This window comes from Melospiza melodia, chromosome 4, assembly GCF_035770615.1.
Source record: "Melospiza melodia melodia isolate bMelMel2 chromosome 4, bMelMel2.pri, whole genome shotgun sequence".
In the NCBI taxonomy this organism is placed as follows: domain Eukaryota; kingdom Metazoa; phylum Chordata; class Aves; order Passeriformes; family Passerellidae; genus Melospiza; species Melospiza melodia.
This window is the reverse complement of record NC_086197.1, coordinates 10,181,410-10,198,472: the sequence shown is the minus strand read 5'-3', so window position 1 is coordinate 10,198,472 and position 17,063 is coordinate 10,181,410. Positions and strand designations below refer to the sequence as shown.

The following is a 17,063-nucleotide window of genomic DNA, read 5'->3' as shown; positions in this document are numbered from 1 at the left end:
ACACAGGGCTGGGAGCGCAGCTGTGCGCGGACAGCTCAGCCTCACAACGCTTCCCCCAGCGATTTGCATGAAGGGACAAAGAACCAGCAGTGAAAACCCCTGGGTCCCTTTCTCCCAGCCCCCTCCGTGCCTGCCGGGAGGCGGCGCAGGGCGGCTCCGAGTTTCACTTTCTGTGTCTGCTCCCGGCCGAGCGGGAAATGAAAACTGAGCGGCTCCGAGAGCGGGGCGGGCGCTGCCGCTGCCTGACGCGCCGGGGCCGCCCCGCTCCGCTCCGCCCGCTGCTCTGCCGGCTCCTGCCGGATCCCTGAGCCCTGCCGGCTCCCTGAGCTCTGCCGGCTCCCTGAGCTCTGCCGGCTCCCTCAGCCCTGCCGGATCCTGCAGCCCTGCCGGCTCCCTGAGCTCTGCCGGCTCCCTCAGCCCGGCCGGCTCCCTCAGCCCGGCCGGCTCCCTCAGCCCTGCCGGATCCCTCAGCTCTGCCGGCTCCCTCAGCCCGGCCGGCTCCCTCAGCCCGGCCGGCTCCCTCAGCCCGGCCGGCTCCCTCAGCCCTGCCGGCTCCCTCAGCCCTGCCGGCTCCCTCAGCCCTGCCGGCTCCCTGAGCTCTGCCGGCTCCCTCAGCCCGGCCGGCTCCCTCAGCCCTGCCGGATCCCTGAGCTCTGCCGGCTCCCTCAGCCCTGCCGGATCCCGCATCCCTGCCGGCTCCCTCAGCCCTGCCGGATCCCTCAGCCCTGCCGGATCCCTCAGCCCTGCCGGATCCCGCATCCCTGCCGGACCCCTGGATGAGCGCTCCCTCCGGTGCGCTGTGCGGGGCTGCCCCGTGTCAGCGGGCGCGCTGCGAGCGTGAATCGGTAAGAAAGCGTGAGATGCTGGAGGCGCACTGTGACAGGAGGGGAGGAAATAGAGAGGGAATAATAACGGAGTAGTTTGGCAGCTAAGTGGGAATTCTCCTTGCAGTCGCATCCCGTTGAAGTTGGAGGTGATGCGCTCTTAGGCGCTTCCTTCCCCTCGAAGGTGGTCGTCACGCTGAGTCTCTGCTGCAGCCAGCACGGACCATGGAAACACAGAATAATCTGGGTTGGACTTGGAAATCATCTAATTCCAGCCCCCGTGCTGAGGGCAGGGACACCTTCCACGAGAATAGACTGCTCAGAGCCGCCTGGTGTCCCTGCTGCAGCCACTGCCTGCCTTAGCATCATCATCGGCACCCCAGGATCCCCGGGGAGGAAAAGGAGCTGACAGGGAATCCAGGATCCCCGGGGACGAAAAGGAGGTGGCAGGGAAGGGACAAGGGCCGGAGTGGGAACCCTTCTTGGGCACAGTGAAGGGACAGCTCAGGGTTTGTCGTGAGAAGCCAGAGTCTTGGGCGGGCAGATGGAGACTGGAGCAGGGCAGGGAGAAAAGGAGAAAGGGCTGGGCTGGCTGAGGGAGAGGAGTGTGAGGTTGTGATGATGATGATGATGATGATGGGCTGCAGGGTACGAGGAGGGTATCTCTGCTCCCTGTTCTCTGCCCAATGCTGGTGCCAGCTGGGGCACTGAGGTACCACCAATCCCACCCCTGAGCTGCAAAGGAAACCAAAGCAATGCTGCTGCTCCAGTGAGAGAGGAGAAATGGGGATCAGGAGGAGAGCCTGCTGCTCAGTTTCTTGCCTCATTCACCTGTTGTTTTATGTACCTGTGCAGGGAAAAGGAGGTCAAGTGCAAGCCTTAGGAAGGTTGTATTTCTGAAAGCCTAAACAAGGAGGTTCCAAGGGTTGGGAAGTTCTGTTTGTGTCCCTGCTCCCACAACAGGATCCCCGATATTGGTGACTGGGAGGAAATTTCATGGAACCAGAGACACAAATCCTCCTGGATCCCCCAGCACCTTCCTGCCCTAAGATCCCTAAGATCTTTCTACCTTTTCCTCAAAGACATCCAGCCCCATGCTTGCTCTTTAATCCCACTCTTAGTCCTCCCTTTCCTGTCAAAACCTGTGTATTGCATGTTTTCTTTATCCCTAGCTATGTTTAGATACCTCTGTGCTGCCTGCCCCTCTCATTTCTGTCTCTTTCAACATCCCCACTGCCCAGGAGCATCCCTGACCTCTGGGCTGATTCTACACCAGCTAAACCCAGCTCACTTTCAGAAACCTGAATGTGCCATTAAATCGTCCCCAGGAAAACAGGCAGTCAGTGTTCAGGCTCTGTTTTGGCAAGAGAGAAATCAGATTAAATTTTATCTTTTCCTGCGTAGCTGTTCTATTCACCATGTTTGGGTATAAAAAGTGATGCTCTTCACTCTGTCTTTGAGAGTTTGGGTTTTTTCCCTCCAAAAAAAACTTCTCAGCAAATTTGACAATATTTGGTGAATCTTAGTGTTTGACACTTAGAGATCAAAAGTAATCTTCAAAAGTAAACAATCAAAAATACAGTTGGAAATAAATATACTTAAGCCTAAAGGTAATAATCAGGGAAAAGACCTCAATTTCTAGCTTTTCTGCCTGAATCTTCAGTAACTTTGATATCTGACACTATTAGGCATAGTTAACTCAAAACCATGCTTTTAAAGCAAAGATTTTTTTTTAATGAAAGACAGAACCAGGATTTTGCTTATTTCCCTTTCTTAGTACCTTTTCTTCATTCTTTCAGTGCTTTGCCTTAGGTTGATTTTATGTGATGTTTAATATTTGTAGAATAATGATTTCTGAGCTTTTTTTGGGTCTCCACCCCCCCTTTCTCCGTGAATATCCACTTTTTTCTGATTCTGTCTCCATGCTGGCAGTGAGCTTTTAGAAAGTTTCATTTTTACGTAATTGCATTTGAACTTTTATCAGATTGTATTGTTTGTGTATTTTAATTTTGCTTTAGTACTTTACTTTAGTGAGTTTTTGCTCAAAAAGCTTTTGCTTTTTGAGTCCCAGGAGACTCTCAGAGTAATGGTTTGTTGAATACTCACTTAAAAATCAAGGCATTATAATGGTTCTCTTGTGTGAACAGTTACTTTGCCTGTGATCACTTGAAGGAACAGAAAAAGAAACTGGTTTGTTGGTACTTCAATATCTTTCAAAATTACAGTCCAAAGTGCCGCAGCAGTGCTGTGACTCAGGGCTTAGAACCAACGCAGGGAGCCCAGTACAGAAACCAAAGGTGCTCATCTGGCCAGAAGAGAAGGTGAAACTTGACCTTTTCAATACTTGGGCTACTTTTTTTTTTTTTTTTTTTTTTTTTTTTTTTTAATAAAATACTGCTTTTTCCAAAACAGAGGAGTTTTGCAACATCTGCTTTTGGGCAATTGTAATGGTCTTATTTACCAAATCTTCCTGAACTGGGATATGTGGAGCTCCTTGGCTAGATGGAGCTGTTTCTGTGGAACTGAAGGCTCATTTATTTATTTATTTATTTAGCCACAAGAGGAAGACAGCATCAGACCCCGTTTCTGTTCCCTTAGTAATGTGATGTTAATTCAAATATCCCATCTGCTCTTGCAGTGATCTTTTTTATTGATATTCCAGGCTGGGCTGGATGGAGCCCTGAGCAACCTGGTCTAGTTGAAATGAGATTGGGGGGTTGAAATGAGATTATCTTTGAGATTCCTTTCCAGCCCAAAGCATTCAATGGTATTTTGATTTGGCCTTTTTCATAATGGGGAGGTCTCTTCTGTCCTTGAGCAGTGCTGTTGATGGGACAAACGAGTGGACATCAAGAAAGAAGCAAGATACCAGAGGTGGCACCAAGCGAGGTCATGGAGGCAGAAATTGAAGTACAGAATAAGAAAGAGGAAACCAAAGAGGTGAAGGCCAAAAACCAGAAGTTGATACCGGTCTTTGGTCTGGCAGACTTAAAAAATGGTAATAATGTTTTGCCTATTCTTCAGTGTCTTATTTTCTATTTCTCATGCCTGCTGTTCCCTTCCCTGTCCATAGGCTTAATTTTCTCCTATTCCTTATCTCTTCACTGAGGAATATAATACAGATAATTCTCATTTTGCCTTGCCAAGTAACTATTTTGAGTTTTTTTAAAAAGGAATTCATTAAGATCTCTGAGCTTTTTCTGTATTTAAGTCCTCAAATTGGCCATTGCAGCCAAAAGTGCCTAGCTGCTGGCTCTGTCTCTCTCCAAATACAGCCAGCATTGCTGGATTTGCTAAGCCATGGATTATGAGGCATTATTAAGCCATGCCTGTATGAGGTTATTCTCCTCACACAGGCAGTCTTTGCCTCCTGTTGTTCTATTTTATGTTTAGGTGTGTTATGAGAGGACAATAGAGGAACTGGGAGAAATCTGAGAAGCATTAGCCAGGTTTACTTGGATTTTTTCTGCCAGTTGCCAAACAAACCCAAATGTTACCTGCTTGAGCAACAGAAGAATAGGTTGAACAATTGATCAGGTCTGACCAAGAGGCTGAGCCTAAGCACAAGAAGAGTTTGCTACTTTCAAATAACTTTCACTTTCTTTTCTTGTGCCTATCCCAGGCCTCACTTTGCCTCTTTCTCCCCAACAGAAGCTATTGGACTGTACAACCTTGGGCAGAGCTGCTGCCTGAACTCCCTGCTCCAGGTGTTCCTCATGAACATCCACTTCACAAGGATACTCCGGAGGTACCTCCTGTTTCCCTCCCTGGGATTCCATTGCTGCACTCCTGTCTCCAATCCTTCTTTTCTATGGGATGTGCTTTTGAAGGCATCACTGCATCACTGAGGGGCTATCAGGATGCTTTTGGTCCCTCAGCAAGGTCTCTGCCTTGTGGTGTCTGTCATGCACTGACAGGCCCTGCAAAGGTAGAAGCTGCAGTGTTCAGACTTGTTAATCATCTCTGATTCGTGTCCTGAACTGACTCTTTGTGGCTCTTTTCCCTAACAGGATACATATAATTTTATAGATAATAATTATATATATAGTAATTCTATTTATTTGATATATTTATATATTATAGAAATATAATATATTGTAATATATATAAAATATATAATGTATCCTTATATTCTATATATATTATGTAAAATATATAAATATATATGATATACATATATAATAATTTATATTGAAATATAATTATAAAATATATATATTTATTATATATATTTTATATATATAAAATATAATTATAAAATATATTAGAAAATATAATTTATTAATAGTTTATATAATTATATAAATTATAGTTGTGATTTATAAATTTATAAATTTATAAAAATATATAATTATTATATGTAAATTATTATATAAAATATAAAAATAATATATATTTCTATATTCTGTATTTTATATATATATATAAACACATAAAAACACACAGACACACACACACATATATAAAACATATATATTATTATATATATATATAATATATATAATTTTATTCCAGGTTTACTCACAGGCCTTATAACAAAGGATATGTCATGTGTAGCCATATCACTATTAATTTTGTCACTTGAAGCATGTAAACACAAACATACGCTTATCCCTGGCCTCCAGGCCCTGACAGAGAAGTGTTGCAGATCATGAACACTCAGCATTACTTTATTTTGCTTGACTGTTGTCCCTGTGTGTTTTGAGGAGGATTTGGGCTCCTGTCTCCCTACTGACCACACTAATAACTGGTTTGCTTTGTTTTCAGTTTACTCACTCCACTGCAGATTTAGTAATCTAAGTGGATCATTCCTATTCAGTCCTTTCTTCCATGCTCACTGCTGAGCAGAGGAGAAAAGACAAATTTCAGATATGCAGAAATTATAAGTGTCACCAATGGGCAAAGCTAAATAATGTAGACTCTAGGTTACCATGCTTATTTGAAGAAAGAAAAACCTGTGGGCTACAATGAATTTAGGGAGAATGTAGATGTTTTGTTGGCATATAGCTGAAATAGGAGCATTATGATATAAGTGCCTGTGAAATTTTGAGGGCATGTTGAGAGTGAGGACATCAATATGTGCAAAAAAGGTCTGGAATTGGATATAACTAATGTTTCTAGAGACACAAAGCACTTGAGGTCCTGCTTGGCTTGTCTCTTATTCAGGAGCAAGCCAACTTAAAATTTTGGCCTTTTACTTTAGAGCTGTCAGCCTGCACTGTGGGATTCCCTTTCCCTTCTTTAGCTGAAAACATTCCCATTCTGGTTCCTCCTGAGCTGCTGTCCCTGCTGCTGACCTGTGCTCCTTCAGGTGTGATGTGTGACATTTCCCCACCGAGCCTCTGATCACCTCTGGTGTTGCTTCTCCCCCTTCCAGGATCACGGTGCCAGCCTCCCCTGCCCAGAGGAGGAGCAATGTCCCGTACCAGATGCTCCTGCTGCTGGAGAAGATGCAGAGTGGCAAGTGCAAAGCTGTGGGCCCCACAGAGCTGGCTTGCTGCCTTTCAGAGCACAGAGTGGAGTGTAAGCAGCCCTGCCTCATCATGCCCACCTCTGTCTGCATTTATCCAGCACTTTCAAGCAGCCCAGACTCCAGCATCTCCTCCAGGAATGCAGAAATGCCAGGAGTTAGGTTCACAGTGGCACAGGGCTCCTTGCAGCTGCCTCCCAGCTGAGTTCAATGCTGTGTCTCACTGAAGAGAGAAAAAAAACAAACCCTGCTGGATGTATTTGCTGATATCCAGAGGGTGGGAGGACTGTCAGGCTGCTAGAAGATTCAGCTGTGGATGCTGTGCAGGGCAGAGAGCACAGTTCATTGTTTGATGTGTTTTGATCTACTTTATCATGATAGTGAAATAGCTGCTTTACTTACTAGAAGAAAGGGATGGTGTGGAAAAGAGAATGGGTTTGCACAAATCCCCCTCCTGCTCCTTCTTGTAGGGGCAGAGAGAAGAATTTGCAGGATAAATCTCCCAGCTGGCCAAAGTTCTAAAAGAGAAAGGTTTGTAATGCACGAGTGACCAGTGACAGTGGGATGCCAAGAGTCTGTCTGTGTGCAATACAGAGGGTATAACCAAATGCCATCTTTGCCATATAAAAGCCCAAACAGCAGTTTTCAGAACAGAAAAGGGAGGTGCCCTGACCTTTATGAAAGAGGAACACAAGACAAACTCAGTATCCCTGTTTGCATCATTTTTCTCCTGACTCTGAGTGGCTTTTCACTCAGCCATCTCTCTTCCAGTTAAAGAGAGATAGGGATCAAGGGGTTTATCTTATCTGTGTGTGAGACATGTGGGAATACCCTGCTGTCATTTTAATCTCAGCACTCAGGAGCATTTTTGCCTTCCTGGGGTGTGAGGGGACGGGAAAAACAGGTCTGTGGAGTAATAAAGGTGAAAAAGAGAACAGAATCTTCCCTGTATTGTTTCTGAGGAGGATTCAAAGGGGACTGTTTACAAGGGCATGGCAGGACATGTGACAGAAGTGATAAGATAAGGGGTTATGGCTTGAAATGTAAACCAGTTTGAGAGCTGGTTTAGATTGAATATTGGGAAGAAATTTTTTTACTGTGGGAGTGGTGAGACCCTGATGCAGGATGTCCACTGTGAGGGCTGCATCCCTGAAAGTGTTCAAGGCCAGATTGGAAGGTGTTTGCTGGAAGGTGTCTTTGCCCACGGCTGGGGGGAATGGAGCCATATGAAATTTAGGGCTCCTTCCAACCCAAAGCGTTCTCTGGTAGGTATTGAGCATCCTCTTGTCCCTCATCTGGTGACAAGATTTTTGCACTGGGTGGTACAAACAATCCCACTGCCTGCTCAGGCCACATGGAGCTGGTGCCCAGTCTAAGATTCTGTCCCCAGCAAGGGACAAGAATCTGGGTCTAAGAGGGGACAATAAATCCCCCTTTGCCATTTGTGGGAAATCTGTGCCTGGTGCTGTTCATGATACTGACTGAGGTTGTGTTTTCTGCTCCTGCAGTGTTTGTGCAGCATGATGCTGCTCAGCTCTTTCTGACTCTCTGGAACTTGTTAAAGAAGCAGATGAAAAAGCCAGAGCTGGTAAGGATGGTGACTGAAATGAACCTTTGCCCCTAATAATGTGTGGTTTCCTCTGCTCCTTGAAGGATCCCATTCACTGGCAATTGTCCTAAGTTGAAGTTTTAAAATTATCTCTTCTTTCATTGCATCTTTCAAATGGGACAGAGAATATTTGTTTATTAAGCTTTGGCATTTTGAATCACAGTAAAGTTTTGCTCATCCTGCTTTCAGGGCATGCCAGTGTCCATTCTAATGGGAGAGCTGATTAATAACTAAAACATTGATCTTTTTGCAGCATTGTATGTAGTTATATTGAATTTCTTTTTTCCTCCAAATTTCTGTAAACATTTATTGGTATACCTTGACACAGATTTTCCATCCTTTGAAGTCAGCCACGTGCATTTCACTCTAATTAGTCACTGATAGGATGTGATGTATAGAACAGCTCCTCCCATGGGACTGGGAAAAGTGACTCTTCCCTGACTCTCACAGTTCTATTAGTGTAGAAGACAGGCTCCTGTTGCAGTTTCAAGCAAAACAGATCAATTCTGCATCAAAGCAGATATTTAACTCTCTGATCTTACAGGCTGTGCCTTTCCTCTCTGTTAGGGAATGAGGGGAAGGAGTTGTTCTCCTTTAAACTGTGGGAGGTACCCTGTCCACATAAGTTATTGTCACATCTTGGTTCCAACCTCAAAGGAATAATAACCCTGCTTGAAATGTGTGACCACAGGGACTTTCCCACCCACAGGGAAACAGCTCAGGTGTCTTCTTCATAAACTTTATTTTGGCTTTTTTTTTTCACCCCTCCAGGTTAAAGAGCTGCGAGATTTGTACACGATCTGCATACAGGAGCATGTGGCCTGTCAGAAATGCTCTTTTGAAGTAAAGAGCAAAAGCACCATGTTAACCCTTCCACTCCCAGTGCTGGATGCCAATTCTCACAGGCTGAAGTCTCTGGTAAGTTTAGCAGCAGCACCTTTTCCTTAGGAGATGATTCTGTTCTTAGAGGATTTTTCAAATGCCAGCGGAATACTGGACCTTATAGATTCTCTGACCACTTTATACTGTTTCAGCATGAAGGAGCTGCTTTGAAAACCTTTAAGGCTCTGAAGTATAAAAGACATTTTTACATCAATACCTTCTCTGTGGAATTTGTGTACCCCTTTTTTTCCCAACTTTTATAATCACATCAGCAGCTGGGAGAAATGAGGTACCTTTTGTTTCAGGCTGCAGTGTTTTGTCCTTTGAATAAAACATGCCTTCTGTAACTTTGCTGTTTGCTTGGACCCCCTGAAATAATGTGGAAATAAAAATCCAGCTGAAGGAACTCAGTTGAAAGAAGTCTTTGTCTTCTCAGGAGGACAGCCTGCAATACTTCTTCCATCCAGAGGAGCTGACTGGACAGAACATGTGTTTCTGTCAACAGTGTGGGAGGAAAACACCTTTTCTACAGGTAATTGGAGAATTATTTCCCTGTGTCTCATACCCAGAACTCCCTTGAGGACTGGGGAGGGTGGGGAAAGGACTCAACCATAGCAAGTTTAAGAGGAGATCAACACCTCAGATTTGCCAGCAGAGTGAGATATAAACCACAGACACCTCTCCTCCTGTTAGGAAGGAGGTCCTGTGCTCTGATGTCTCAGGAGTTTGATTTGCCTCTAGTGCTACCAGCATGGGGCTAGGAGAGCACATGGGAAGTGAAGCAGCCCTTGAGACATCCAAGGCTGGGTGCTGATGACACTGAAGCTGAGAAACTTGGCTGTCACAGCTCTGTTCTGTGTGCAGATGGGCTACCAAGGTTTGGCATCTGCTGTCCCTGGGAATTAGCAAATATTTACTGGAGCACTGGCTGTTCTCCATTCTGCACACACTGGGTGGCAGTGGCTGTTTGCACCCCGCCTCCCCAGGGTTTGGCCCCAGTTTTCAGCTGCATTATTGATTCTTTCCAGAGCATGAAGCTCGTCCATCTGCCACAGACCCTGACCTTGCACCTGAAGCGCTTCTGCTTTGAGAGATCCTCTCGCACGCACAAGCTGAGCCACTCCCTGCCTTTCCCACAAGAGCTTGATCTCAGGCAAGTCTTGGCAGAAAGTCAGTGCCAAGCAGACGACAGTGAAAAGGTGAGATAATCCTGTTCAAAAAGGAAAGACTTTCTTCTCCTTTCTGCTTCATTCTCATAAAAACATAAGACATCACACCAATACCTGTCTCAGTTCAAAGTACCTGTCTTAAAAATTTGTGTCTCAAACTTTGCCTGTGCCTGGTGTTGTCTCACATCCCATTGTTTTAACTGATTCAGCCATTATTCAACATTCTGTGCTCATATTAAATCACCAAAGGCCCCATAACTGGAGTTTCCTGCTTTAAGGACCAAAGCCAGGCTTTGCAGATCTCACCTGTCCAAGACAGGGGAACTCTGCTCTAGTTATTTCCCATGCAGTATTGTTGATATTTTTGGCCACAGAGTTTGGCAGTGTTGGCCCCATCAGCTTTGCTAGGCAGCTGAGAAGGATCTGCCCCACTGTGGGTCTGTTTCTCTTCCTGGGAAATAACAAGGGGGAGTGTGGCAACAGCAGAAGTCACCGCTGCAGGGTTGGCTGTGGTGAACCTCTTTGACAAAATGCACATCCTGGCTGCCCTGGCTGCTGCTTCTCTACAGCCCATGGCAGATGGGAATTGCTACACTGCAAGTGTCTCTTTGTGTCTCTTGCAGGCTACCTGGCACTATGAGCTCTTTGCTGTGGTGGCTCACTCAGGATCAGCCAGCTGTGGCCATTACTGTGCCTACATCCGGAGCCTCACAGACTGTAAATGGTATTGCTTCAACGATTCCGAGGTTTGCCAGGTGAGCAGACCCAGCCACGTTCCCTTTGTGCCTTCCTGGATGCCCCTCCAGCTCTCATCCAGTCGGACTGGTGCTGGCTGAGAGAACCAGGAAAGGAAACTGAGGCTCTTTCCTCCTCTGCTACAGGATGCTCCGGGCTGAGGGCAGAGTGACTCTCACTTCTGCACCAAACAAGGCCTCAGGTTCTGTTTTGTGTGGGACTCACATTCTCTGAACCTGAAAGAAGCAGAGAAAAGAATGATCAAAGCAGTTCTCATCTCATTTGCTGATCCTGTGTCGTGCCAAAGTAGAGTGCAATGTGGAGATTGTTTACCCACAGTGATGGGGTTTGTTTCCTTGGCTGTCAGGGCCAAGTGTGTGTGTCCAGACTGTTGGTCAGGAGACAGTGACAAGATTCTGGGCAGTGGAGTTGAGCTGGGTGCTTGTGCAGTTTCAGTTTAGATGAGGTGTAATATAGCGTAATATAGTATAGAATAATACAATATGATATAGTATAATGTAGTATAATGTAGTATAATGTAGTATAATGTAGTATAATGTAGTATAATGTAGTATAATGTAGTATAATGTAATATAATATAATATAATATAATATAATATAATATAATATAATATAATATAATATAATATAATATAATATAATATAATATAATATAATATAATATAACAAATATAACTTCATATCATATATTATAATATCAAAAATATAATATAGTATCACATATAAAATATATAATATAATATATAATCCAATATATAATATAATATAAATAATATATAAATAATATGACATATAGCATCAATAATATATAACATATAACATATAATATAGTATATACTATACTATAATATACTATGATATAATATGATATGATATAATAGAAGATGATATAATAGAATAGAATAGAATAGAATAGAATAGAATAGAATAGAATAGAATATTTAACTAGCCTTCTGATATCATGGAGTCCTCCTCATCATTCCTCCCACCAATCAGGCAAGAATTATACTGATAGTTTTGTGCATTGCAGGACACAGAAGCATTCTGAATATTGCAGAATATTCAGGATATTTGCTGAATATCCTACTTGTTGCACTCTACATCTGTTTAATGTATACTATCAATGACATTTTTGCCCCTGATGAGTGGGAGAGAATGATGCATCTGACTCCATCTTATCAGAAGGCTAATTAATTACTTTATTATACTATATTATTCTATATTATATTACACTCTATTACATTACATTTGAACTGAATCTGCCAAGCAATCAACTCCACACACAACTGCACTCATCTGCACACCGTCAGCCCACAGTCCCGACTCACACACACACACTTGGCCCTGATAGGCCAAGGAACAAAACCCCATCACTCTAGGTAAACAATCTCCATATTGCATTCTGCTTTGGCACAACACAGGCACAGCAAGAATTGATAAGATGATGATAAGATGATGATAAGAATTGTTTTTCCTTTCTCTGAGGTTCAGAGAATATTTCTGGGTTTCACATTCTTGGGGAGAATTGTGCCTTGCTTTTCTCTGTGAAGAGAAATGTGGTGACAGTGTACATTCAGAACTGTTTGTCCTCCAAGAGTAAAAGCAATAAACCAATTTATTAAGAAGTGTTTAGTTCCTGGAAGTGCCACTTAAACCACTCCTATGAGAACTCCTGGGATGGTATCAGAATTTTTCCATCTCCTAAGAGTTTTTACCAGCCTCCTCCTGTGTGTTTTTCTTCTCTAGGTATCGTGGGATGATGTTAAATGCACCTATGGACGTTCCAACCTCTACTGGTATGCAAATGTATCCCTGATTTTTCCTAATGCTGTTAAGACTTTGGGATGAGGGTAGCAAAGAGAGGGGAGACAAACTGGTCTGGGAGCATTGCCTGGGGTGTAGTGGGGATGCAGATGTGTTAATCAGGATTTCTCCATGCTTTTTGTTTTGATGCATTGTAAGAAAATGAGCTTACAGGAGGAAGATAATCTCTCCTATAAACCAACAAATCTTGGGAACATGGAAAGGACCAGCTTAGTTGACGTAAAGCTCAGGAAGCTGAGCAGGAGCAATTCTGGGATGTTACCTAGATTGTTCAAACATGCCTGGTGATGTGCTTTCTCTTTGCCTCCGTAGGAGAGAAACAGCCTATCTCTTGTTTTACATGAAGAAGCACCCTCAGCAGCCCTGGCCAGGACTATCAGGGTGTCTCTGACAGCTGTGCACTGTCCCTGGAGCTCAGCACCTCTGTGCCAGTGAGGACATGCACAAGTGTTTCACAGGAAAGACATTCTGCACTTAGCAACCTTCAGGCTTCACAATTTGTGCAAAAAGTGCAGCAGACACTCAGCTAGAGAAAGGATGAGAAAGGATCTAGGAACTGTTGCAACTAGAGAACTTTTCTTTTGTTTTTTTTTTTTTCTATATTTATGTGACTTTACATGTTCATTTCCTCTTTAAAAGATGGTGAAGTTAGTCCTTGTCTCTGCTGCCTTATTTTCCCTAGTGCTGATGCCTGGATCCCATTCCAGGGGAAGTGTTTGCCCTGAAATCCTGTGTGATGCTCCAGGGAGGTGTGTGGTATGTCTGGAGAGCTCTGGGAGCCATACAGAGCCAGCAAGAGCTTGAGATTGACTTTGTCCTTTTAGCACCATGTTAGAGGCTGCCAAGCTGGGCGGGAGACCCCAAAAATCACCCCAGAAACAACTGGGGGAAGGATCAGAACCCTTATGGTACACACTCCTTAAAACCTCCCTGAAAATGAATCACTGTAGGGGCTGATATGTGCTGAGAGCTGTTTTAAATCAGGAGCTATTGGAGCTGTTCTGACTCCCAAGATGAGGTTGTTTAAATTTGTGCAGGTGAAGATTATTTCAACAGGCTTATCAGGCTTTTGTATGCATTTTCTTTTCTGTAGAGGAAAATATTCAGAGCAGCAGAGATTCTGGAACTGGTTAGTGATTTTGCACAATAAAGGCCATACATGGTGATGAGGAAAGTGAGATATCCTGATGTCCTTGATTTTTTTTTGGATTTTTGGTTGTTTGGCTTTTAAAACAGTCTTGCTGATCCTCTTGGATTGAGGATCCCAGCAGTTTGGGATCTGGATGCACCCTATGACTGTATCTTTACAAAGGTGCTGTTTCTGTGAGATTGAGCAATTATGAAATTATATTAAAATTATATAAGTTGTATTAGACTTTAAAACTAATATAGATATACTGCCATCTATGTATAACCTAATTTTTGTGAAGTTCACAAATCATGTCCATTTTCTGAAGGTAAACTGAAAAATCTTAGAGCAGAGCTGTGAAATTACTCTTTCATAGTTTAGCAGGTATTTATTTCACTGTATTAGCAAGGTCCATTAATCTGTTCAGCTCTGTATTTGTATTATTTATTCTGTGGGAAAAAAAATCCCAGTGTATTATTTGCCATCAGGATGAGGAATTTTCAGCCTGTTCACCTTCAGAAATGCATTGCACCCTTTCTAAAGCATCTTGCAATGGTTGAGTAAGAAAACAAAGTTTCTGTTTGCTTTTCCAGCACTTTGCCTCTGTGAAGGAGCTGAAAAAAAGCTGCATTTTTCTTAGCTGAACTGAGAAGTTAATGGGATAAGAGACTGACATTTCTAATTAGCCATAACTTGAAATTTAAAAACTTCTGCTCATGAAAAATGCCTTAAATACATCATAACCTTCCAGGGATGTCACCCATCAAGGACACAATTACATAGATTTATTTAAGAATCTTTTCAATCTGTGAAAAAATCCCCATTTAATTCCAATGAAAAGTAATCAGTGTTTTTTTTAAATAAAATATTATGGGATACATCCCTTAAAATCAGTCTTGTGGTTTATTCTTGATCTATTCTTCCTAAACACTGAATGCAGGTCAAGTATTCAGGGTAAAGCTGTTGCTAATGCTTATATCTAAGATAACCATGGGGTCTTGGTTTGAAAAGACAGTTTTTGTTAAGGAAGGCAGGAGCCTTCCTTGAAATGAAAAATGTAAACCCCATGTGAATCATTGTAATTTCTGAAACTAAGAGGCTCTCAGGAAAAGATATGGGGGTAGGAATAACAGTTCTTTAGCAGGAAAATTAAAAATGCCAATGCAATAGTGCTGGAGATGGGCCTGGCCTCCCTCTGGGAATGCAGGGCAGCACAAAGCTGCTCCTCTGGCAATGCAGGGGGCAAAGGCTGCTGTGGCGTCCCAAACCTCAGATTGGATCCAGGTAGGAATGCTTGGCTCCTCCCCTGGGCGGAGCATCTCCCCATGGGATGCTGGAATTGGATCAGCCATGCAGGGACACTCGCTGGCCATGGACAGAAGATAATTAATAATTAATGGCCCATTAACAGAAGAGATCTCCCGGAGGGAGGATTGTTGTGGAAGAGATAAAGAAAACTGCCCAATGAACAGGAGATAACTGCCCCACATCTGACAGATGGCAAATAAAATACTGTCATCCTGTTTTTTTCAAGTTTTTCCAAGCCTTCTGAGGTCTACATTCTTGTAACAAACTTTCTCACTCCCTTTATGTAAACAACTTATTGTTTTGCATTCCTTTATGGAGGAAGAGAAATTTGATGGACTGTTGGTTTGTCCAGTGTCATTGGAGAGGTGCCACTGTCACCCTCCAGTCCACTGTCACTTTTGGAACTCTATAAATGTTAGAGTTAAAAATGAAATACCTTATTTTTTAACCTTAAAAAAAACTAAACAAAAACCAAAACAACAGAATATCCCCCCAAACCATATCTTACACCTCAGGACACAGGGAAAACCAGCTAAATCTGGGCACTTCACCCTTGTGCTGGAGGCACTGTGAGTTTGGTTTTAGGTTTGCTGTCACATGAATGCTTTAATTGCTTCCGCATGGAGATGGGAGAGAGGGAGGGTGAGTGAACTGCAGTGCAAAAATAAATTTAAAAAATTATTTTATAAATTTTATTAAAAAAATTTTAAACTCAGCTCAGGCAGTTTAAAAATTGCCTGAGCTGAGTTTCTTCTGCAAAAAGCCACCTTGGCTGCCCCTGTGCCCACAGCAAAGCCCAGCCTTGTGCTGGATGAGCTGCCCAAGGAGTTATTTTCATTTCAGCCCAGTGCCTGTGGTTCAGGGCTGGTGTGCTGCTGAACAGGAGAGAGGTGGGAACCTCTCCCCAGGGCTGCTGACATGAAACAGCTTTAGCATTTCTGCCAGAAACACTTTTCTACCAAAAAATTGCTGCAAAGGAGCTGGGGTTATTTGCCCTGTGTTTGAGTCACTGTGCAAATGAAGCCCAGCACCAATGGCAAGGGTTTTGAAAAGCCAGATAAAGGCAAGAGGATGTGTTTGGAGAGATTATTGCAGATCCTGGTAATTCCTTATTTCCCTTTTTTGTTTGGTTTAGGATTACCATGCAGTAGCAAATTACACATCCTCTGCTCCATCCCTGACAGGCTCTTCCTCAGATTCAGATATTCCTTCAAGAAATGCACAGAAAACCAGGGGGAAAAAAAGTATATACATCTAATAAATGTCTCACAAAGGTATTAATTTCTAAAACATCAATATGTAATTTACAAAATCACTGAAGGACAGGGAAACAATGACTCAGAGTCATGGTCATCACAGATCTCTCCTCTACATCATCCCCTTTTCTCACAAATCAGGAGAAAATCCATGTAGGGGAATGAAATCTTAACCTAGCAGCTCTGGGCACTGCAATTGCTGGCTAGACCCTGCTTTTATTGCAGAATTCAGGCCAACAGACCTGATCTTTTTGAAATAAGCCAGAAATAAAATTAAAAGAGTTCTGGAGTGACCACTTATCATGTAGTGGCTGAGAGCAAAAGCTATGGGGAGCCTTGAGATCAAATATATATATATAAAAGCAATATAAAAAGGTATAAAAGCATACATGCTTGATGCTGTGGGGATAAAGATATATTGGGAATTTTTAAAAATTATTCCTCCTGTGGACAGATTGCTGCTGCTTCCTGAGACAAGCAGCTCTCCAGCATTTTCTGGTGATGTGTTCAGAACAGGTGAGATGAGAAATGGTTTTGGGGCATGTGCCACCTCCCCAAATACCACATTTCTTGCAGAAAAGCAGAGACTGTGAGGTTTACAAAAACCCGCAACCCCCACCAATGGAAAATTGCCAAAATTGCCATGATGAGCTCAGTCAATAAATTCATGAGGAGTCTGCAACCAGTTTTTAAGTTCTTCAAAAGGTGAGCTAAACCAAAATCCCTGCCTCCTCTTATGACAGCCCTTCTGCCCGTATTTTCCTTGTCTGCAGCCAGTCAGCAGGCAGGAGGGAGGGGCAAAGCTGATTTAAAAGGTTTTGCAGGAGCCCACAGCC

At 43.3% G+C, this 17,063-nt stretch overlaps 1 protein-coding gene across 1 annotated transcript; it reads left to right on the top strand.

Moving 5' to 3' along the window:
• Positions 1-763: 763 nt before the first annotated feature.
• Positions 764-14,556, top strand: USP18 (ubiquitin specific peptidase 18). The gene is made up of 11 exons (XM_063153802.1): positions 764-845; positions 3,646-3,822; positions 4,476-4,572; positions 6,202-6,347; positions 7,803-7,882; positions 8,675-8,821; positions 9,222-9,317; positions 9,814-9,984; positions 10,578-10,709; positions 12,457-12,506; positions 12,847-14,556. Exons 2-11 carry the CDS (start codon positions 3,654-3,656, stop codon positions 12,923-12,925), a joined length of 1,167 nt encoding a protein of 388 aa, XP_063009872.1. The 5' UTR covers positions 764-845; positions 3,646-3,653; the 3' UTR covers positions 12,926-14,556.
• The last annotated feature ends 2,507 nt before the right edge of the window (positions 14,557-17,063 follow it).